Raw genomic sequence first — 22,853 nt, 5'->3', positions numbered from 1 at the left:
TAATATTATATCTTTATTATTAAGTATTGGATTCGAATGTCGTGCTCGAAAGGGCAAACAGGAAACGCACGAAGCCAGGGAAAGGAAATCTGGAGCCCCTTTTCCCGAGAGCTTTCTCACGCAACTTCAATAATTTTCTATTTAGTCTTTCTATAATTGTTAATTAATTAATAAGTCAATTTCTTTTTTCTTTTTTTCTTTTTTAACCCATGCAAATTAAAAGTTTACGACAAGCAAAATTAAATATTTTACTATCTATATAGATTTATAACAACTCCATACCGTACGGCACCTAAAACAATTTAATGAAGCACTTAATTTGATCACGAGTCATGAGATTTTGATATAATTGGAATAACAATAATAAAAAGAATTACTACTACTTCTAGTTAAAATAGTTTTAAAAAGTAAATTTAATTATAATTAATTCTATGTAGATGCACTTTAACCCCACTCCCCCACCATCTCTCAAATCGGAGAAAAATTTATGAGAGACCATTCTAGTATGTTTAAATTTAAACTAAAATACTGATAATATGATGTACCCATCTCATGTAAAATTTTCTCCTCAAATAACTTTAATGACCAATTGCGTACTACGTGCAAATGAAATAGTCCTTGTGAGAAATATATATAATTTTTTTTTCTATTTTGTTTTATAAAAATGTGTTTATCGCTGGAGAGATTCTAGAGAGGACATCTAAATGAGAAGTCGAAAGAAGTGAGAAGATTTTTATTCAGAGGATATAATTTTATATATAAGATTCTGTAAACTAGTCTCATAAATTATAATTTATTAGTTTGTATAGCTATACCAAGCACATTACATTTGTGAATAAAATTGCTTTAATTCTCCGTCTCTCACTACCATCTAAATTTTTCTTCAGTTTTTTAAGGAAGAATAAAAGAAATCTCCTTTTTTTAAAAAAAAAAAAAGATTATCTTAATCTCATTTATGATTTGTTAAAAAAGAAAAAAGAAAAAAAAACTCATTCATGATAACAGAGAATTTGAGATGGCAGTGCCTACAAAATTAAAAGGCAAAGTTTGCTCAGCAGCTGATGTGGCATACACATGCATGCCACATACCAATTGTAATACAATTCTTTTTTTCTTTTTTAATTTTTTAAGCAAAGCCTATAAATTATACAATTATACAAAAAAATATTCTATAAAATGAGTTTGTGATCCATGCTATACGTTCGCGCATCTTACCAGACTTTAGATATTACAATAACTTTTAAGACAAACAAATATAACTTTTAATTATGCCACATCACTTGAGGAAAAAAAAAAAGAAACTACAAATACCAATCGAGCTCACTCAACTCCTTTAGTTTTCCAGGAGTCAAATATAGCTTTTAGGGAAAGGTTATGCTTAATTGCTCGCTGCCGAGGATGTCGACATTCCTGAACGATTGCTCTCAGCCACGTACTTGTAAAATGCCGACTGATTGCTCCCAGCCATGTACTGGTAAAATGCCGGCCAGGATGATGGCAGCCCTAAACGACGGTGATAAGCCACGTCCATGCAGAGTGCCTTCTGCATGTCTATTTTAAGTTTCTGCTCTTCAAGAGTACTCTTTTCTAGGAGGGACGCATCCAAAAAGTCATTAACACCCAAAAAGTCATAAACACCCAAAAAGTCATCAACCACTTGTGAGCAATGAGGGAAGTAGCGGTCACCCGTCTCGACTGCAATCACATAAAGTTCAGCAAATGCTCTAAGAAAATTATAAACATCCCAAGTTTTTCTTAAGAAATGCTATCGGCATTAAGTCTGTTTTCCACTTTTTATTATTTCAGTTCAACAACTGGCAACTTAAGGATATAAAATACATTTTGCAAGGGGCATGGGGCATGAAATTCGCAAATTTTATAAATAATTAGCCACAAATGAAAGAACTGAAGAGTCTTGGATTACGGAATTTATTCTCAATAGGCTTAGGGTTCTCTTATCCACAGATGTCTAGCTGCAGAAAACATGGCACAATCAAGTCTTGTCTCCAAATAACAAGGTCCCAGATGTCTGACTGCGGGTAAACATAAGAACCCATCGTAATGCTCGCATCCTTTTTTTGCTTTAAATGAATTTACTTAGTTTTGTTTCAATGAAAGCTTTATTTATTCCTTATTTTATTGAATTAAGTACTCCTAAAATTTGAAACCTGATTTGAATTTGCTTTAAAAGAGATTTTATAACTGCTATTACCCTTTTCCCACAACTGCCAATTTTAACTTCCCAATAACCTCCCTTTAAAATCAAACTAATGTATAACTTACTGTTTAAAGAAGCAAAATTTACATTCCAAAAAGCTTCTGTCTGAAACGTTTATGTTTTATATAAATCCTGACTGCCTTAGAAAAATTACTCTGTTTTATTTGAAAGGTTAAATGAATTTTCTGAAAATATTGCACAAAGAATTCTTTTTGTTCGTTACGAATGTTTCTACTGATTGAGTTCACAGCTGACTCCTTATCAATTATTTTTCACAGATGGTAGCAATTATTAATTTGAAGAATGCTTCGGAAGGATTGAGCTTTCGTAAGGTTTCTGGCTAGATGTCTTTAATAATTAGTTGTATGTATTACTGATTGAAGCTTGTGTTTTGGCATAGTTTTAAACAGTTGAATCCTGTTTATGTTTGTATCTAGAAGACTTCTATTAGTATTTTTTTCAAATCATGTAAGAAGGATTGTAAGATTTATTTGCTTATGAGGAAGTATTGCTCTATGCTGATATGCTGAATAATTAGCTGTGCATAGTTTTTGATTGAGAATGAATTTTTCAAAATTTTGTGAAATACATGAAAAGAGAAAGTAGATGACTTTTTGATATTTTGGAGATTTGGATTTACAGGCGTTTAGTTTCACTCAGATTCGATACGTGTTCTAAGCCCTAATTGGGTCTGGGTGTCACACCTTCGGTCTAGAGGTAAAGAGTTGATCCCGTGAGATTTAGTGTTTCAGGGGTTAGACATTGCTAACTCTTTGAAAGTTTTGAAGGACACTGATTATGTAGGCATACCTGCAACAAATGTCTTAGTGGTATAAAGAAAGGTTCTACCATTTTGTTGAGACATCAATGTACTAACAATTACCCGTTCTCTTTTGATACATCTGATTACACCTAACAGAGCACTATAAAGAAATTCCAATTGGAAGGAGAAACCTGGATACATGTATTAGTTAATTATAAAGATAATCAGTAAATAGAAAGGTGCAAAAGTTAATAAAGTATATAAATACCTGTTTTAAGCAAAGTTAGCAGTCTCAATTGGCGTCCTTTCTGACCTAATGCTGAAAGGCCAGTCGCGGTATCTGCACCTGCTATTTCCATAGCTACTCTAGCTTCTGAAGGAAACAACCGTACAAATGCCACTGCAAAATATTAAGAAGCTGTTATGGCACTCATCCAGGATAGGCATAAATTTTTTTGTACCTCATTACTTTTGGGGCAAAAAACAAGAAAGTTTTGATGACAAAGTCTTGTGCAATTATTCATCAAAAACCAGTTCAGTGCAAACCACGAAGCCTAGATCAGATGGATTCAGAATTCTCCATTCCAAAAAAGGGGATCAAATCACATGACTGGCCAACAGTGTGCCCCAAGCAATGAGCGCATGTGTGTTTGAGATGTTAAAATGAAGGGACTCACAAACTCTTGAGAAGATGATTTACTAATACCAGTAAAGGAATATCACCTCTATTTTCCATATGAAGGGACAAACAAACAGTAGAAAGAAGTGTGCTATGCACAAACTCTGAGAAGGTGATGAACTAATACCAGTAAAGAAATATCACCTTTTTTTTCCAGGTAGTTCAGCTTCCTTTGGAAATCATCATCCATCACCTCTGATGACATTGCCAAGTTCTCAGACATGGAGTGCCTTCTCATCTCTCTCTCAAGGACGTCAATGCATAACTGGTCTTTGTTAGTTTCCTGCCCCTGCTTTGTAGCTTCAATACAATCCTTTCGCCTTGTCACTCTCCGACAGATTGCTACAGCTGTTTGCCAATCTGATGTAGTTTCTGATGCGCATGCTCCCTTGCTCAGCAGAGTCACCATCACTTCTGGCTCATTACGCCTTGCAGCCACATGAAGCACCGTACGTCCTCTTGCATCCTTAAGATTGAGACCAGCCAAGTCCATATTGAGCACTTCCTTAAAAACCTTAGGGTTGCAGTAGGCAGCAGCATAGTGCAGAGCGTAAGCATCATCCAGAGTGACATTAGATACATCCAGAAGAAGCGTCAACAGTTCAAAATCATCAGTGTCCAGAGCCTTGTGGATTCTTCTGACTGTTTTTTCACGCAAAGGATCCACTTCTTTTGTGTTAGCTTCAGACTCCTGGTTAGATTTGACACGGAGTGATTTGATTTCACTTGAAACTTCATCAGGAAGCTCTTTCTCGAGACAAACATTGTCAAGATTTGACTTTGCAATTCTCTGGATGCAGACAGAACGGAGTTGGTTCAGTTGGCAATGCAAGGCAGCCACGAGAATTGGGATTACATCTTCCACGAGAGCCTTCTCAACCATGCTCCGAAGCCAAAGATACACGGACAGATAGAGTTTTGATTCAGAATAATATATTCAAAATTCAAATACCCCATAGTGGGTAATTATTGGTAAACATCATAAAGCATATATAAAATGCTACAAGCACAGATAGGGTTTTGATTCAGAATAAGATATTCAAAATTCAAATACTTAAAGAGGATAATCTGTGCAGGAAAATAATAATGAGGGGGAAGTTCAGTGTCATGCTTATTAAACCTTAATGCCGATGGACCAATGTTCAGAGACATAAGCTCGCCTGCACAAGATGTTATTCTACAGCATTAACAATTTGCTAGGTTATAGCCTGGACGGGAAAAAAGAGAATCTCTCGCATTCACTGTTGAGAGCTTGAAAGCATGAGAGAACTAACCATCAAGTGAGTGAAGAAAATACGGATAAAACAACCTAAATAACAGAACAGTCAAGCCAGAGCATGAACTGACACCCACCCAAATGAAAATTGGTGGTCAAGTAAAATTTTTTCCAGAAGAAACCTTCCAATGCTAGTCTCCAATAGACCATTTCATAATCGGGCAATTTAATAAAAGTGAGACGAGTGAATCAACAAAGGAAAGGCGAAGTTTGTCAAAGTTGCAATTTACAGATGTAGAATAACATATCATTCACTAGAAATGTAGCACCATTGTTGGACGGTAAGTAACAGCCAGACATCCTTGAAGGCTTGAACAAATCTATGAAGCCTACAGACAGAAGTGACAATTTTCATTGGTTAGAAACTCAACGCAAAAGCTTTTGTGATAGGATAGGTGCACTTATCAAATTCAGACTCATGTAATCTATATACCTTTTTGGTTAGTTTTTATCATTCTTGGGAGTCAGTGTCAGCAAGCATTGATTCCTTTAGTTCGCTGCCCATCATCATCACTTTTGTCTCTTTCAAAATAAAACAACAGACTCTTGCAAGATAAGACTAAGTTTTGGGCTCTACGGTATCTACACTTCTTAACAAGCTAATTTTGGATCTACTACAATGCCTAATATTGGGAACCACCGAAGTTGCTTCACAACTGAAATTGATTTCAATCCCATATATGTTAAAACTATACCAAGAAGCATAAATTTAAGCAATACAAATAGCAGGGAAGCACAATTACCTGCAAAAGAAAAACGAGTTCTTTCATCTGAAAAGCAGCGGAAGCATACATCAACTCAATAGCATAATTAATAGCAGGAGGGCAAGCATCATGAGAACAAGCATCATCAACACACGCGGACACTTCTGGAGGAGGTGCCTTAAGCTTCCCAGTGTAAAGACGATGCAGGATATCATTGAAAGCTTCATACCCAACCTTCCCATGAGGCACCAAATCAGTCAAAAGATACTTGGGTTTCCCCTCACTGACAGAACCATCATTTCTCAAATTAAAAAGCCGACGAAAAAATTGACTGAGCTCAGACAATACGCTGCGATTAACCGCCACTGATTTGCCCTCAACAACAATCTCAGCTTCAAGCCATGTCTCTTCGGGATTGGTGCTTTGCATCCTTAAGTTCAAATTATCAAGATCACAAGTGCCTGTTGATTGATTAGTGGACCAACAAGTCAGATATGATGAGACAAAACTCAAAGATGCTGACTTTTCGTTCGCATTTTCCATGATACCATCAAGAACCATATTCAAACTGAATCTATATATATATATATATATATATATATATATAAAACCAGGGCTTAAGGTATATCCAGACTACGTGTGTTAGGGGCCCGCACCCTTGTGGTGGCTCTATCCCACGCACGTGGGTGATGTGGCACTAAATGTGTAGACGTTACTCGTGGTTCGGGTGTTTTTAAGTATAAAGTAGTGCTTCGCCTAACAGCTTAAGCTTTTAGAAGGATTGGTAAGCGGCTTAAGTGAATATATATATATATATATCAAGAGAGAATACTATCAATCACAATGAAATGCTTATAAGTTATAACTGAAGCTTGAATCGCGATCTACCTATTAGCTTTAAAGATGAAAGCTTTGACCCAAGTTCACAGGTCGCGAAGGGGTAATTTACAGTTTCCTCCCCTGAGGTTTGGCGTATCGCCACTATGATAGAAAGTATCACCGTATATCCGATTTTACCCCCGATTGTTTGTAGACTGTTTTGTTGACCGTATGTTGACTACTGAAAAGACAAAGATACCCCTCACGCTAAAATCAAGAACTGAAAGCTCAAATTTTCGGCTGCTGTGATGTGCCTTGGCGTGGAAGGGTTAAGTACTTTCGAAATGACAAAACACCATGGACAATGACATTACCGATTCATTAAAATTAATAATAATAAATTAAATACAAGTATACAACTCTATTACTTTGCCAGCTATAAATTGTTACATTTCCAAACAAAAAATAAATAGATAGATAGAATAAAAAAAATAAAAACACATTTCCTATTTGTTTCATTTGCTTCTCAAGTTATACACAGTATCAAAGTTGTAAACACTGGAATCAAACCATGTATTCACAAATCACAAAGGTCAAAATATATAAAACAGATCAACAACAATTTATGCGCCGCGTTGAAAGTTCTCTCGTCTAGGACTGGCAAGCACCCGAATGGCTGGATCGCCAACAACAATTTATGAGCCACTGTGTCTTGGTTTCACTGAATTGCTGGATGATTAGCTTGGCCTTTGAAGCTGAAATTTTCACCTACAAGATCTGAGAAAATAATTAAATGAAGTAATATGACATACAATAAATTCAACAAAAAAAAAGGACAAATTGAACTATTTAGCAATGTTGCAATTACCAAATCAGTAAGCAGAACAATTACTTGAGAAGACTTTTGACTTGTCTTAACCCAAAATTGTACCCAGTTTTACACTCTACTATGAATCTTATGAAGCCAAACTTAGTTTAACCTAACAACACTATTAACTCACTTAAAAGAAGCCGCTGAAATAACTGAAATTTAAGGGGAAAAAAAACTTGATAAAACTAAAAGTAACTTATAATAGTCTATTGCAGCCGCATACAAAACATGAAGATAAATAAACATGGGGTCTATTTTCTTGACACTACCAAGTTTTGGATTCAAAATCACCATATTATGATAATAATTTGTTGTGATTCCTGAGACACAATATGTAGCAGCTTATATGTTGGCAATCGTAGTCAAAGATGGTTGTCAAACATCCTGGCAAATCAAGAAGCTAATAAAGACCAGATCGCACTACATTAACATATATCAGTTCTTTGATAAAAAGATATTGAATGTTATACACTCTAATCCCAAGTCCTGAAACATAAAACAAAAGTTCACTTCACACCCTCATAAAGCTAGACAGCTACAGAAAAGGAGAATAGACATTGGATATAGGTCAATAAATCATTAAGCTAATTAATGCACATGAAGGAATCTGTTAGAGCTGGTTGTATAGCCCTTATCAGAGAACTCACAGAAGCATTCAATTTCCTAAAAGGAGATAGCTTCAAACATAAACATTTTGATAGGCAGCAATACACATAAAATAGCTTCACTTGCCATTAAGGAATATGCTAGTATTGACTTACAAGATAGCAACTGATAATTCATTCAGTTGCACATACATATTCCTAAAGTCTTAACTTTCAAATCGATTGCTGCTCATTCCTTTATTTAGAAACATACGCGATGGTGATTAATCCAGATCTCTACGATGCCGTTCAATTTTCATATTCTCATAATCATAAATTCATTTTAAGAATATCAACTCCACTATTAAGAACACAAGCTTGATCAAACAATACTATTAGCTCATAAGTTCATCAATGCCAGCAGCTGCTTAAATAAATTAACAAACCCATTTTCATTTTAATTAATAAAAAAACCACCAGCAGTAGAGCAACTTCTTCAACACATCAACAAACCCATTTTCATTTTAATCGACAAACAACACCGGCAACAAAGCAGATTCTTCGACAAACTAATAAACCCATTTTCATTTTTAAATATCAAAATAATGCCTAATCACTGATTTCTAACATGCAAAGAGTTTTTTCAAAGACTAACCTTGTACGCGATTGAGTGACAGTCGCCTCTAACGCCGACCGCAGGCGACACTCACTCGGCGCCAATACCGTTGATTCATTGCCTGTTCTTTTCTTATCCGATTCTCTGAGATAAAGTTGCAGGATTACGGTTGATTTGTTTATCTTCAAAGTATTTAGAGATGGAGTATGTGTGTTTTTGGTGGGGTGCAGCAGACTTGTATTTGTGATGGATCGATTTGATGAAAGAGAAGACTTGTAGCTTCGTCCATTAACAGTAACAAACGGTATACAAACGGCGGGGGAGAAAAGTGGAGATACGCTAATTCTTCCTATTAAAATGGAGTGATCCTAGAAAATGGAGTGATCTTAGAAAGGGCATCTAAATGAGAAGTCAAAAGAGCTGTGAAGATTTTTATTCAGAGGATATAATTTTATATGTAAGATTCTATAAACTAATCTCATAAATTATTATTTATTAGTTTGTATTGTTGCACTAAACACATTATATTTGTGAATATAATCACTCTATTTCTCCATCTCTCACTACTTTCTAAATTTTTCTTGATTTTTTTAAGGAACGAAGAATGCCGATGACGATGATGACGGCCCTGAACGATTGTCAGAAGCCATGTCCTGGCAAAATGCCTTCCGCACGTGGAAGCAAGCCCTTTTAAGTTTCTGCGCTTCCGGAGTACCAAATTCCAGAAGAGAAGCATCAGACCAATCACAATTCATAAACTCCTCAATGACTTTGGAGGAGTGAGGGAAGTAGCGTCGACCCGTCTCGACTGCAATCATAGAAAGTTCAGTAAATGCTCTAAGAAAAGACCATTTTGTTGAGATATCAATGTAATAAAAATTAACCTCTCTCTTTGGATACAAAAACTAATAAGGTATATAAATACCTGTTTTAAGCAGAGCCTACAGTCTCTTGGCTTGCATAGAGGGTGTTTCATTCAAATCAACCTCCTTTAAGTTCCCACTTGATCCTTTTGATTTTGATGCTGAAAGGCCAGTACAAAAATTGGTGGCATCTGCATCTGCTATGTCCATAGCTATTATAGCTTCAGAAGGAAACAGCCACCGCTCAAAAAAAACTGGATAAAATTTAAAAACTTTTATGGCCCTCCTACATAATAGGAAAAATTTATTCGTAACTCAATTTTTTTTTTTTTTTTGGGGGGGGGGGGGGGGGGGGGGGAGTATTGACAACAAAGACTGGGCTGTAACACTGAGACTAAATCATTGTGCAATTATTTATTAAAACTAGTTCAGTCGAAACCCCCATGCCCAGAACATACGGATACACAATTGCCTATCCAAGATAGTGGATGGAATTATGGCTGGCTAACAGTTTGCCACAAGCAATTACTGGCTTCCAAAAACAAATGCGATTTGTTCTGGAAACTGTTTTCCATTACATTCTGCTATAGGTACCGAGAATGATAAAATGGATCATTCCAGATGCTTCGGAGTTCTAGTTGCTGAAAATATTCACTTCCAAATAACAAAAATAACAGTTCATCAAAAAGTCATGATGCTAGCACAAGTGTAGACTGTGTAGTTATCCCATTTACAGCAATGTTTGAGATGCTAAGATGAAGGAACAAACAAACAGTAGAAAGAAGTGTGCATAGCACAAACTCTGAGAAGGTGATGAACTAATACCAGTAAAGAAATATCACCTCTATTTTCCAGATAGTTCAGCTTCATTTGGAAATCATCAGCCATCACCTCTGATGACAGTGCCAAGTTCCCAGACATGGAGTTCCTTCTCATCTCTCTCTCAAGGACATCAATGCATAACCGGTCTTTGTTAGTTTCCTGCCCTTGCTTTGTAGCTTCAATATAATCCTTTCTCCTTGTCATTCTCCGACAGATTGCCACAGCTGTTTGCCCATCTGATGTAGTTTCTGATGCGCATCCTCCCTTGCTCAGCAGAGTCACCAGCACTGCTGGCTCCTTACGCCTTGCAGCCACATGAAGCACCGTATGTCCTCTTGCATCCTTAAGATTGAGACCAGCCGAGTCCATATTGAGCACTTCCTTAAAAACCTTAGGGCTGCAGTAGGCAGCAGCATAGTGCAGAGCATAAGCATCATCCAAAGTGACATTAGATTCATCCAGAAGAAGCTTCAACAGTTCAAAGTCATAAGAGTCCAGTGCCTCGTGGATTCCTCTGACTCTTGTTGCATGCATAGGATCCACTTCTGCTATATTCGCTTCACACTCCTGGTTAGATTTGACACGGAGTGATTTGATTTCACTTGAAACTTCATCAGGAAGCTCTTTCTCGAGACAGACATTATCAAGATTTTACCTTACCACTCTCTGGATGCAGGGAGAGCGGAGCTGGTTCAGTTGGCAATGGAAGGCAGCCACAAGAATTGGAATTACAATGTAGCTTAGAGAGACCTTTAAATGTTAGTATAATCATTAGCAAAAATAGATTTTTGAGTATGATACATCATCCGAAGATAGCTCATGAGATTCAGAGTTTGTGTAATATATACACATACACATATAACATTATATTTATTTAGTGATTGATTAATTTTACAATTTTAGACGTAATTTATTGCATTCTTTCTCTAGCTCATAAGTTGATAAAAAAATTTCTTTAAGTAATGTATGACATATGAAGTACTATTTTTATCTTCAATTTGGAATAAGTATAACTGACTAAGACAACTATAATGGAATAAATTTTTGAAAAGGTTTAACATTATATTATTAAAGATGAGGTTGTTTATAATTTTGTACTCTCAAAAAAATTATAAACACCGATGGTTGAATGAGATTTTGAATTATTAAAATATTAATAATTCAATTTCCTGTTAGTGACAAACTTGCATATATAACAATTCAGAAAATATATGTTACAAGTTTTTTAACATCCATTCACTTACACTCATTTGACATAAAATTATTTTATCATTATATCATTTAAGGGTGAGGTTGTTTACAATTTTGTATTCTAAAAAATACTATAAACACTGAAGGGTGAATGAGATTTTGAATTATTAAACAATTCATAATTCAATTTATTGTTAGTGATGAACTTGTTTATATAACAATTCAAAAAATATATATTACAAGTTTTTTAACATCCATTCACTCACTCATTTGACATAAAATTATTTCATCATAAATCCTAGTTGTGTTAATTTCCCACATTCATTAATGTTCATTAATCTCACTTTACATTTTTCTTCAACAATTATCATAAATATATACAAAATAAAGTAATGATTTAGTGGACAATTGTCTATATAGAACTGTCTAGTTAATACACAATTTAAATACTATTTTATAGAGAATCGCAGAATGTTACCACATGTTCAGCAGTTCAGGTGCTATGATGGACACTTGTACTCACTAGATCATCACACAACAAAATAATCAAAAGAAATTTATTAGTATTAATCAATGCTATTTTTATTATGTTGTGGTCCAAAAATGGCCAGTGAATAATGAGGATGGCAAAATTACAATAGCCAATTCTAGCGGCCGTTGAGCATGAGAATTTGGGTATAAAATTAATTAAATTTAAAAAATTGGTAATTTACAAATTTTGTATTTTCTTTTCTTAATTATTATTATATGGGTGATGTGCACCTCAAGTCACATTTATTATATTATAAATTTAAAATTTAATATCTACAATTGAAAATTTTATATTTCTTCGGGAGGGTAATGAGCAACAAATTTTTAGATAAAAATTCTGTTAAAAAGTTCTACATATATATAATTCATATCCATCCATTTCTAATTTCAATTTCGATGAAAATTCTGCATATTCATCTATTTCGAAGAACATTAATGTCATCTCAACCAATTTCTGTATGAGAGTCAGTACTGTAAAATACAGGTACAAATGCCTTTTCTTTCCCCCCTTTTTCTCCCTGAAAGAAGTTACACATGACTCGAGTTTTCAGATGAAGATATGGAGATTTTTTTTTTTTGAAAAAAAAAGCTATATTATAAAGTGATTTAAACAGATAAAATAAACAAATAATTCACTGACATATTTTTCCCCTCTAAAATTAGAAAATTCTGTCATTTAGTATATTACATTCCAAATACCTGGGAAAATACAACAATGCAAGCTTGAAGTTCCTCTGCTATTTTACAACATAGCCATAACATAGGCTCTAAGAGTATCTCTCCACAAGTAACAATCAAACTCAGTAAAACTCTCTTAGTTTCCTATAAATGAATACAAAGACAAGCAGCTAAGCATCACCTTTTCCTACCCTTACACTTTACTCCTTCCTTTGGAGAAGATGACGATGACGTGGATGACGACAAACCTGAACGATTTTTCTCAGCCATGTCCTTGTAAAATGCCTTCTTCACGTCTTCTTTGAGTTCCATGAAGCGTGTCCTTTTGAGTTTCTGCTCTTCAGGAGTACCCTTTTCGAGGAAGGAAGCATCGGACCAATCACAATCCAGAAACTTATCAACCACTTCCGAGCAACGAGTACGAGGGAAGTAGCGTCGACCCGTCTACACTGCAATCATAGAAAGTCCGGTAAATGCTCGAAGAAAATGTCTCCAGTGGTGCAAAGGTTCTAACATTTTGTTGAGATAAATACCTGTTTTAAGCAGAGCTTGCAGTCTTAATTGGAGTCTCTTGGCTTGCATAGAGGGTGTTTCATTCTAATAAACCTCCTTTAAGTTCCCACTTGATCCTTTTGATTTTGATGCTGAAAGGCCATCATAAAAATTGGTGGCATCTGCATCCGCTCTATCCGTAGCTACTCTAGCTTCAGAAGGAAACAACAACCGTGCAAAAGCCACTGGAAAACATTAAGAAGCTGTTATGGCGCTCATCCACGACAGGGGAAAGAGTATTGACAACAAAGACTAGGCTGTAACACTGAGACTAAATCCTTGGGCAATTATTTATTAGAAACTAGTTTAGTCCAGATCATATGGATGCACAATTGTCTATCCAAAAAAGTGGTTGGGATCACGATAGGCTAACAGTGTGCTCCAAGCAACTAGTGGCTTGCAAAGACAAATTCAAAACACATGCAACTTGCTTTGGAAACTGTTTTCTATGACATTCTTTTATAGGTATTGAGAATCATAAAATGGATCATTCAAGATGCTTCGGAGTTCTAGTTGCTGAAAATATTCACTTCCAAAGAACAAAAATAACAGTTTATCGAAATGCCTGTGAAGGGACAAACAAACAGTAGAACCAAGTGTGCTATGCACAAACTCTGAGATCCGACCAAAACACAAAGTACAAAGACATCGCTGTAATAAAAATGTCATGGACGGTTGATATGGCCCTGCATAAGTTGTCGATTTAAGAGAAATGATTAAACTTTACCGATTAAAAAAGAAATGACAATTGAACTAAAATGAAAATATTCAATCATCTGTTACTCCACATCGACCCGCTGTATGTTGGAGAAACTGGAAAATGCGAAAAGGGGCATTTCATTTTTTTTCTTAAAAAAATTGAGAGAGAGAGAAACACTAATCTTTTAAATGAAGGAAGTACATGTTTGTTGAAAAATCATGCACGTGGCATGCAAATTCAAGAAAGCATGCAATTTTTCAAAGAGCTACCAAACAATTGAAGAAAAAATAAAAAGTTGGTAAATTTCTCAAATTTGCCAAATGGACACCATTGACATATTTGCATGGGTTAGGTGGAATAGTGCTTGGGTTAGGTGAAATAGTACTTGGGTTAGGTGGAATAGTACTAGCTTCAAGCCTATAAATAGAGAGCATTTCTTCATTCCATATCATCCCAAAATTGTTAAGCTTATAAGTTTCTAAGCTTTTGAGAGAAGTGAGAGAAGTATGTCTGGGGAATTTATCTTTCCTGCAGAGTGTGAGAGTACTGGGTATATTTGAGTTTCTGGGAAGTGAGATTCGTTACTCAAATATTTGTACTATATTAATTATTAATAATACAATTATTATTTTTTGCCTCCGTGGATGTAGGTTTAATTACTGAACCACGTAATTCTTGTGTCCTTTATTTTTCTATAATTATTTGGTGTGCTTGATTCCGCATTCCGGGTAGAACAAGTGGTATCAGAGCCGACGGTTCGTACTTGGGGGATACGGTATTGTTTACGTATACGGTACTATTCACGTATATGGTACTGTTCACGAATACGGTGGAGACGACCATTTGTACTTGGGAGACAGTCTATTGTAAGTAGTGTGTATTTTTGCATGTCTAGAAAAGTTCTGTCAACAAAGGCGATAAGAGTCTAAGGATTCTGGTTTTTAATTAGGACTGAGTTCCCGTCCAGTCTCCTGGGAACTTTCCTAGTGCATTTATTCACGCGAAATTAACATCATAGAGACTGTTTTTCAAGTGGAAATAGTTCGTTGAGAAAATGGTAGAAGGTGAAACTTCCAGAATTGGGGAGAGATCTACCGAGACTATTTCAGGAGACACTTCAGGTGGGAGGCGAGATTTGTCAAATCGCTATTCAACGCCTGTTATAGGAGGCCAGAAAATCGATGTTGAAAAGTTTGATGGGAAAATCAACTTCGGCATGTGGAGGCGCGAAGTTATGGACGCCCTTATTCAAATCGATCTGGATGTTGTTCTGAAAAATAAAAGACACTTGTATGATGAAGAAATTTGGGATTGTATGAATAAAAAAGCATGTGGTCATATCAGATCTTGTTTGACTAAGGAGGTGAAATACTTGGTGAAGGATGAGGAGTGTGCGATGACTTTGTGGCGTACATTGGAGGAGAAGTACTTGCTAAAAAGTCCTAAAAATCGCCTTCATGCAATGAGCCAAGTATATGGCTTTCGAATGAAGCATGGGGTGTCAATTTACGATCATGTCTCAAGATTTGAAAAGTTACTTGCTGATTTGAAGAATCTTGATGAAGATATTAAGGATGAAGTCAAGGCTATGATTCTGTTACACTCACTACCAGAGGAATATAGCCATTTTGTGACTACCTTGATATATGAGAAAAGTGTGATCATCTTCAAAGATGTTTGCACAGCATTGACTAACTTGGAGATTCGGAATAATAATAAAAATTCTGAACGAGCATCGTCTGAAGCTTTGGTGAGCAGAGATTGGGCGATGGAGAAAAAGAAAAAGCGTGGTGGAAAGAATTCTCGATCCAAATCGAGAAGTAGAAATATAGCTCGAGACGAGTGTGCCTTTTGTCATGAAAAGGGCCATTGGAGGAAAGCTTGTCCAAAGGCTCAAAAGAGAGATGGGAAGAAACCAGCAGCAATAAATATGGCACGGAAAGATGAGGACTTTGATTATTCACTAAGTATTACTCCTGCAGCATACGTGGCTAGTTCGAGCGAGTGGATACTTGATATTGGAGCAACCTATCATTTGTGTCCTATTAAGGAATGGTTTACGGATTTTCATGATCTGGAATCCGGTGCAGTTGTGATGGGGAATGATCAACCTTGTCGCACAATGGGGATAGGAACAATTCGGCTCAAAATGTTTGATGGAATGGTCAGAGAACTCAAAGAGGTTAGATTTGTTCCAGCTTTAAAGAAAAATCTAATTTATGTGGGTGCTTTGGAAGCTAAAGGCTACAAGGTTACCATTGAAGATGGCACAATGAAGTTTACACATGGGGCTATGGTGAGTCTACAAGGGGTTCGACGTCACAGTTTGTACTATATAAAGGGAGGTACAACTGATGAAGCAAATATTGTTGAGGCGCACAGTGACACCACCAAGCTATGGCATTTACGATCGGGAGATGCTGGCGAGAAATCTTTGCAAACTCTGATGAGGCACTGACTCTTAAAAGGTACCAAAACCTGTAAATTAAATTTCTGTGAGCATTGTGTAGTAGGCAAGAAAACAAGGGTCAAGTTTGGTACAGTTAATCACGATACTCGTGAGATCCTTGAATATGTTCATAGTGATGTATGGGGACCAACCAAGACTGCATCAATTGGTGGAAGCCATTATTTTGTTACATTTGTTGATGATTTCTCTAGACGTGTGTGGGTGTACACCATGCGAGCAAAGGATGAAGTTCTAGAGATTTTCGTGAAATGGAAGAAATTGGTGGAGACTCAAACTGGCAGAAAGATCAAAGTATTACGATCTGATAATAGGGGTGAATATACTTCTGATCCATTCTTGCAAGTATGCCAGAACGAGGGTATTAAAAGATATTTCACGGTGAGACATACTCCGCAACAGAACGGTGTGGCTGAGCGTATGAATCGTACTTTACTGGAGAAAGTACGGTGTATGTTATCTAATGCTGGTTTAGATAAAAAGTTTTGGGTTGAAGCTGTGAGTTACGCAAGTCACTTGGTAAACCGGTTGCCTTCTGCTACAATTGGAGGTAAAACTCCTATGAAAATGTGGTCTGGAAAGCATGCACAAGACTATGATTCCCTTCGTATATTCGAGTGTTCAGCTTATTATCATGTCAAAGATGGTAAAGTGGATCCTCGTGCTAGTAAAGCTATCTTTGTAGGATTCAAAGGTGGAGTAAAGAGCTTTAAGCTTTGGGATCTCGAAGACAAAAAGTTTGTGTGTAAAAGAGATGTCACATTTGATGAAGCTTCAATGATGAAAGCTTCAAATTCTCAACAGGTGGAGAATAAGACCAAAGAGGTATTACAGTGGGTGGAGTTTGATGCAACTCCATATGTACCAGTTAGTTCTACATTAAATAAGGGTTCATGTAACATATGCACTTTGATTTTTCTTAATTAAGTGTATGATTTAATTTTTCCTCTTCGTTATTAATTTTAAAATTTGTCACGACATTAAATCGAGATAATTTGAGTGCGATTAAAAGTTCGAATAGTTGGATTTTATTTTCGTCACGGGTCCGGTATTAGTTTAATTTGTATTAAGCTTAAGAAAAAAAAAAGGAAGAAGAAGTCGGTTTTTTTTTTATATGGAAAGGGGGGGAAACTATTTTTAGAAAGGAAGGAGAGAGAGGAGGCACGAGAGAGAGAGAGAGTGAGTGTTTGACCCGATTTTTGACCCGCAAACCCGACCCGACTCGCGACATTGACCCGGACGGATCTCCCGATTCTGGCCACCTCACCGGCCGAGCTTGGTACCGATCTGAAGCTTGGAAGCCGACCGTCATAACCCCGCCGTCCTCGTCACCGGAAACCGACCAAAACGCTGGCGATTAAGCTCGAAAACTCGCGGCCAAGGCCCGTTTTCGCCGCCGTCGATTTTGCCAGAGTTTGGGCACACTTCCAGTTGGTTTCTACTCCTCACGTTACCAGCATCATTTTCCGACCAACCTCGTCACCCGAAACGGCCGGATTACCGCCGATCAGCCACTTTGAAAGCTCACGGCCTAGGAAGCTTGATCCGCCGCCGGCACCGCTCGTGGGGACTCACGGCCACCACCATTGGACTCACCGAGGTCTAAACTATCAGACCTAAGCTTCCCGTCGTCGTTGACTGAAGTCCGGTCACCGTTTACCGGCAGGGGCAATTCGGTAAATTCATAAAACTTTAGGGTGAATTTATAATTTATGGAATCAGTGGATAATTTGGTAATTTTAAGTTAGGGCAGTGAGGTAATTTGAGATTTCGAGGGTAATTCGGTAATTTAAGTCGTTAAGGACATTTTGGTAAATTTATGCTCCGAGGGTAATTTCGTAATTTCTGACATTGTGGTTATTTATGTGATCTAAATTGAGGACCATTTAGTAATTGAAGATTCTGAGGATAATTTGGTAAAATAATGATGTTGGGGGTATTTGATAGATATTCGTTTCCAGATTTATTATATAAAATTAGTTGTATTTCAAGTTTACGGAGAATGATTATGGCGTTTCCTTGATTAGGAGGATCTGCGAACGAGAATCAAACCGCAAACGTTGTTGATACCGAGTCTGGACATCATCACTGTGAGTGGAATATGCAAAATCTATTTTCATAGTATATGCTGATTTTATGATACAGTGCATTATGTTTTGATAAATAAGTATTTGATGCTTCGATTTAATGATTTTCTAGAAAATTGATTTTTATCTATGTGTTGATATTTATTGTTACTAAGAATGAGTTTGATTAGTGATTTTATGCATGATATTAGAATTGAGCAGATTTGAGATATGTTGCATAGAAAGAAAATGAGATTTCAGATGTGATTATATGTTTATGTACATGAGTATAAATGTTGTTTGGAAAATCATTGGACAGTACCCTTCCCCTCTAGATACAGAGATACAGATAATATGAGATGAATACAGAGATACAGATGAGATGAGATAGACGCCTTTGGGGCCCGTCTGAACACACATAGAGGCTTTGGACCGTGTGTTTGGGCGCTTTTGCCTTTTGGGGGCTTATGCATGCAGTATGATGATTACAAAGATACAGATGTTGAGATACATGAGATATGAGATGAGATTTTCCCCATCTATCTGTTGTAGCTCCGGGGCATGATGGTTCCCTGATTGCCCGTCCGTCGAGGTCCGGATATGATGAGATCATTCCTCTGGGTACTTGTTTGATGATAGTTTTTGGTATTCAGTATTTGATATGATAAGTATTATGATTCCATCGATTCTATGTAGATTTATGTAATATAGAATTTCAGTGATTGATTTGAATTAAATAAGTTTATGTAAGTTCTTATGATATTTTGATGAAATTGATTTGAGAAATTGATTTGGGAAAGATTAAGTCATTTTAAATAAATTTATTTATTTTTCCAAAAACTATTATCCAATCACTGAGCTCACTGAGTTTTATACTCACCCCGTTTTTATTATATTTTTCCCCCCACAGGAGATTTGCAGGTACATCAGTTGACCCAGTAACGAATGTTAGTTTTGAAATTGTGGCCACGTGATGGTGCTAAGAGTCGTAGATTTAACAATTTTGATTTATTATATTTTGTAATTAAGGATAACCCATGTATTTTAATATTAGAATGATTTTGATGAAATTTGATATGTTAACTTGAGAAGTTGGTTATGAGAGTTGGATGGATATTGAATTATTTTTGGGAGTATGGTTTTGTAAATTGCAGGTTTGGGGATGTTTTATTTATAAGGGAGATTCTGCCGAATTTTTAATAGAATTCTTAGATATCATAAATAATATCGATTTGATTATACGAGTTTAGATAGACTCGCCCTGGGGGTTCGGGGCGGGTTGTTTCAGTTCAATTATGGAGGTGACACCTAGAGTTGAAGAAGAGGTTGTTTCTTCTGATGTCCCACAAAATGAAGAAACAATTGATGATGTAGATAATGATGATTTTATAGCAACAAGGAGGCCAAGAAGAGAGATAAAGAAATTCGGATAGGTTACTAAAGATATGGTGGTAGCCTATGCACTTCCAGTTATTGATGATGACATCCCCAACACTTTCGGTGAAGCATTACGCATCAGTGCAAGTGATCAGTGGAAGTTAGCCATGGAGGAAGAGATGAAATCTCTCCATCAAAACCAGACTTGGGAACTTGTAAAGTTACCAAAGGGGAAAAAGGTTATTGGTAATAAATAGGTCTACACCAAAAAACAAGGATCTCTAAATCAATCAACTCCTCGATACAAGGCAAAGCTCGTGGCAAAATGTTTTGCTCAGAAGGAAGATATTGACTACAATGAAGTTTTCTCTTCAGTTGTAAAACATACTTCCATTCGTATCCTACTTGCCTTAGTTGCAGAATATGAGTTAGAGTTGGCTCAATTGGATGTTAAGACGGTGTTCTTATATGGAGATTTGGAGGAAGAAATGTATATGATTCAGCCTTGTGGTTTCAGAGTTGCTGGAAAGGAGAATCATGTATGTAGGTTGATTAAATCTTTGTACGGACTGAAGCAATCGCCAAGGCAGTGGTACAAAAGATTTGATCAATTTATACAAGGGCAGAATTCACTAGAAGTGAACACGATCATTGTGTTTACTTTAGAAAACTACTAGATGGAGCTTTCATCTATTTGTTACTCTATGTCGACGATATGCTTATAGCTTCAAAGAATGGAGATGAGATCAAAAGATTAAAAAAGCAGTTGGCTTCTGAGTTCGAGATGAAAGACTTGAGTGATGCACAGAGAATACTTGGGATGGAGATTCGTAGAGACAAGAAGAATGGGAGCGTATGGTTGACTCAAAAGTCTTATTTGAAGAAAGTGCTAGAAAGATTTGGTATGGATGACAAAACTAAACCGGTATGTACACCTCTAGCTCCTCATTTCAAATTAAGCTCTTCTTCATGTCCTAGATCTCAAGAGGAGTGCGATTACATGGCTCGTGTTCCATATGCTAGTGTTGTGGGTAGTCTTATGTATGCTATGGTATGCACAAGGCCCGATATATCTCAAGCAGTGAGCATGGTTAGTAGATACATGCACAATCCGGGTAAAAATCACTGGCTTGCGGTAAAGTGGATTCTCCAATATCTGTATGGGACAATTGATGTTGGGTTATTGTTCAAGAAGGATTGTGGTCAACAATGTGTTGGGTATTGTGATTCTGATTTCGCTGGAGACCTTGACAAGCGAAGATCAACAATGGGCTACGTATTCACATTGGGTGGAGGATCGATTAGCTGGAGGTCGATTCTACAATCGACAATTGCTTTGTCCACTACGGAAGCAGAGTATATGGCAGCAACTGAAGCTGTAAAAGAAGCTATCTGGTTGAAAGGCTTGTTAGGTGATTTGAGAGTAATCCAAGAAAACATTGTGGTCTTTTGTGATAACCAAAGTGCGATATTCCTAGCGAAGAATCAAACATATCACGCTCGGACGAAGCACATAGATGTGAAATATCATTATGTGAGGGAGATTATCGAAGGTGGTGATGTGTTGTTGAAGAAGATCGATACAAAAGATAATCCATAAGATATGTTGACGAAGGTAGTTTCTGGAGTTAAGTTTCAACATTGCTTGAAACTAATTCAAATCCTTCGCTTGTGTTAAGATATGTCCTTCGGGAATTTTGAACTACAGTTGGCTTGATCCCAAATTTTGGGTACGTAAGCAGTCACAGAGATGCAGCCACCTTAGGGATGATGGTTCATTGGTAGTCGGCTTAGATTTGGACAAATTTTCGCCGAGGTGGAGAATTGTTGAAAAATCATGCACGTGGCATGCAAATTCAAGAAAGCATGCAATTTTTCAAAGAGCTACCAAACAATTGAAGAAAAAATGAAAAGTTGGCAAATTTGTCAAATTTGCCAAATGGACACCATTGACATATTTGCATGGGTTAGGTGGAATAGTGATTGGGTTAGGTGGAATAGTACTAGCTTCAAGCCTATAAATAGAGAACATTTCTTCATTCCATATCATCCCAAAATTGTTAAGCTTATAAGTTTTTAAGCTTTTGAGAGAAGTGAGAGAAGTGAGAGAAGTGTGTCTGGGGAATTTATCTTTCCTGCAGAGTGTGAGAGTACTGGGTATATTTGAGTTTCTGGGAAGTGAGATTCGTTACTCAAATATTTATACTCTATTAATTGTTAATAATACAATTATTCTTTCTTGCCTCCGTGGATGTAGGTTTAATTACTGAACCATGTAATTCTTGTGTCTTTTATTTTTCTATAATTATTTGGTGCGCTTGATTCCGCATTCCGCGCACAACAATGTTAATACAAGTTAACGTCTGTATGATGTATCTCACAAAACCATCATTCATAATCAATGCCGTATGCTAGTCAGAGACTATCTTACAAACCCACCATGAAAATGGCAGCTGAATGTAACAATCAAGTGAATACATGGCCAAACAAGTTTAACGGGTATCTAAAATTCACGATAAATGAATAACAAAACCGGTGATCAAAGCAATTCGAGGCCAAAAACATATACACATATACATACAACAGAGAACAGAGCAGAACAGACCCGAACGGAACCAATAATATTAAACTGAAACAAAACCAGAAACAGAACTGAAACAGAAGAGTGTTTCATAAAAAATTACAGCAAAAGAGAAAAGAAAGAAAAGAAGGATGTGTGAATGAATAACAAAAATACAAGATTGATACATGCAAAGTTTAGTTTTGGGTATGTATGTACCTGAAACAGAGAAAAATTATGTCACCGGAAGTTGCGCGAAGGTTGAAATAAAAACAATTTGATGTTTCGCTATCGCTTTGGCCCTGCGTTATCTTATATACCACTAAAAATTTGGATTTTTTTTCCTTATTTTTAATATTTTAATGTTAATTATTAGTATTATAATAATATTATATCCTTATTATTAAGTATTGGATTCGAATTCGTGCTCGAAAGGGCAAACAGGAAACGCACGAAGCCAGGGAAAGGAAATCTGGAGCCCCTTTTCGCGAGAGTTTTCTCACGCAACTATAGTTT

General features: G+C 36.5%; 1 protein-coding gene, 1 long non-coding RNA gene and 1 pseudogene across 2 annotated transcripts; all 3 read right to left on the bottom strand.

The window, feature by feature from the left end:
• Positions 1-1,144: 1,144 nt before the first annotated feature.
• Positions 1,145-6,246, bottom strand: LOC18045530 (BTB/POZ domain and ankyrin repeat-containing protein NPR2). The gene is made up of 4 exons (XM_006437048.2): positions 5,680-6,246; positions 3,805-4,558; positions 3,250-3,381; positions 1,145-1,695 (listed from the first exon to the last, which is right to left on the bottom strand). Exons 1-4 carry the CDS (start codon positions 6,199-6,201, stop codon positions 1,379-1,381), a joined length of 1,725 nt encoding a protein of 574 aa, XP_006437111.2. The 5' UTR covers positions 6,202-6,246; the 3' UTR covers positions 1,145-1,378.
• Positions 6,247-6,945: 699 nt separating this feature from the next.
• Positions 6,946-8,627, bottom strand: LOC112099292. Its single transcript, XR_002906081.1, has 2 exons — positions 8,570-8,627; positions 6,946-7,236 (listed from the first exon to the last, which is right to left on the bottom strand). It is a non-coding gene; the product is annotated as an uncharacterized LOC112099292 (long non-coding RNA).
• Positions 8,628-9,120: 493 nt separating this feature from the next.
• On the bottom strand, positions 9,121-13,816 carry LOC18045529 (annotated as a pseudogene).
• Positions 13,817-22,853: the final 9,037 nt, after the last annotated feature.

Source organism: Citrus clementina, unplaced genomic scaffold, assembly GCF_000493195.1.
Source record: "Citrus clementina cultivar Clemenules unplaced genomic scaffold, Citrus_clementina_v1.0 scaffold_4, whole genome shotgun sequence".
Classification (NCBI taxonomy): domain Eukaryota; kingdom Viridiplantae; phylum Streptophyta; class Magnoliopsida; order Sapindales; family Rutaceae; genus Citrus; species Citrus x clementina.
The sequence above is the reverse complement of the archived record's forward strand: the minus strand, read 5'-3'. Positions and strand labels throughout refer to the sequence as shown.

Coding starts and splice junctions, on each gene's coding strand:
- LOC18045530 (XM_006437048.2), bottom strand. CDS start 6,201: ATGGTTCTTGATGGTATCATGGAAAATGCGAACGAAAAGTCAGCATCT. Junction 4,559..5,679: donor AACTCGTTTTTCTTTTGCAG/GTAATTGTGCTT, acceptor CTGTCCGTGTAT/CTTTGGCTTCGGAGCATGGT. Junction 1,696..3,249: donor GCTAACTTTGCTTAAAACAG/GTATTTATATAC, acceptor ATGTGATTGCAG/TCGAGACGGGTGACCGCTAC.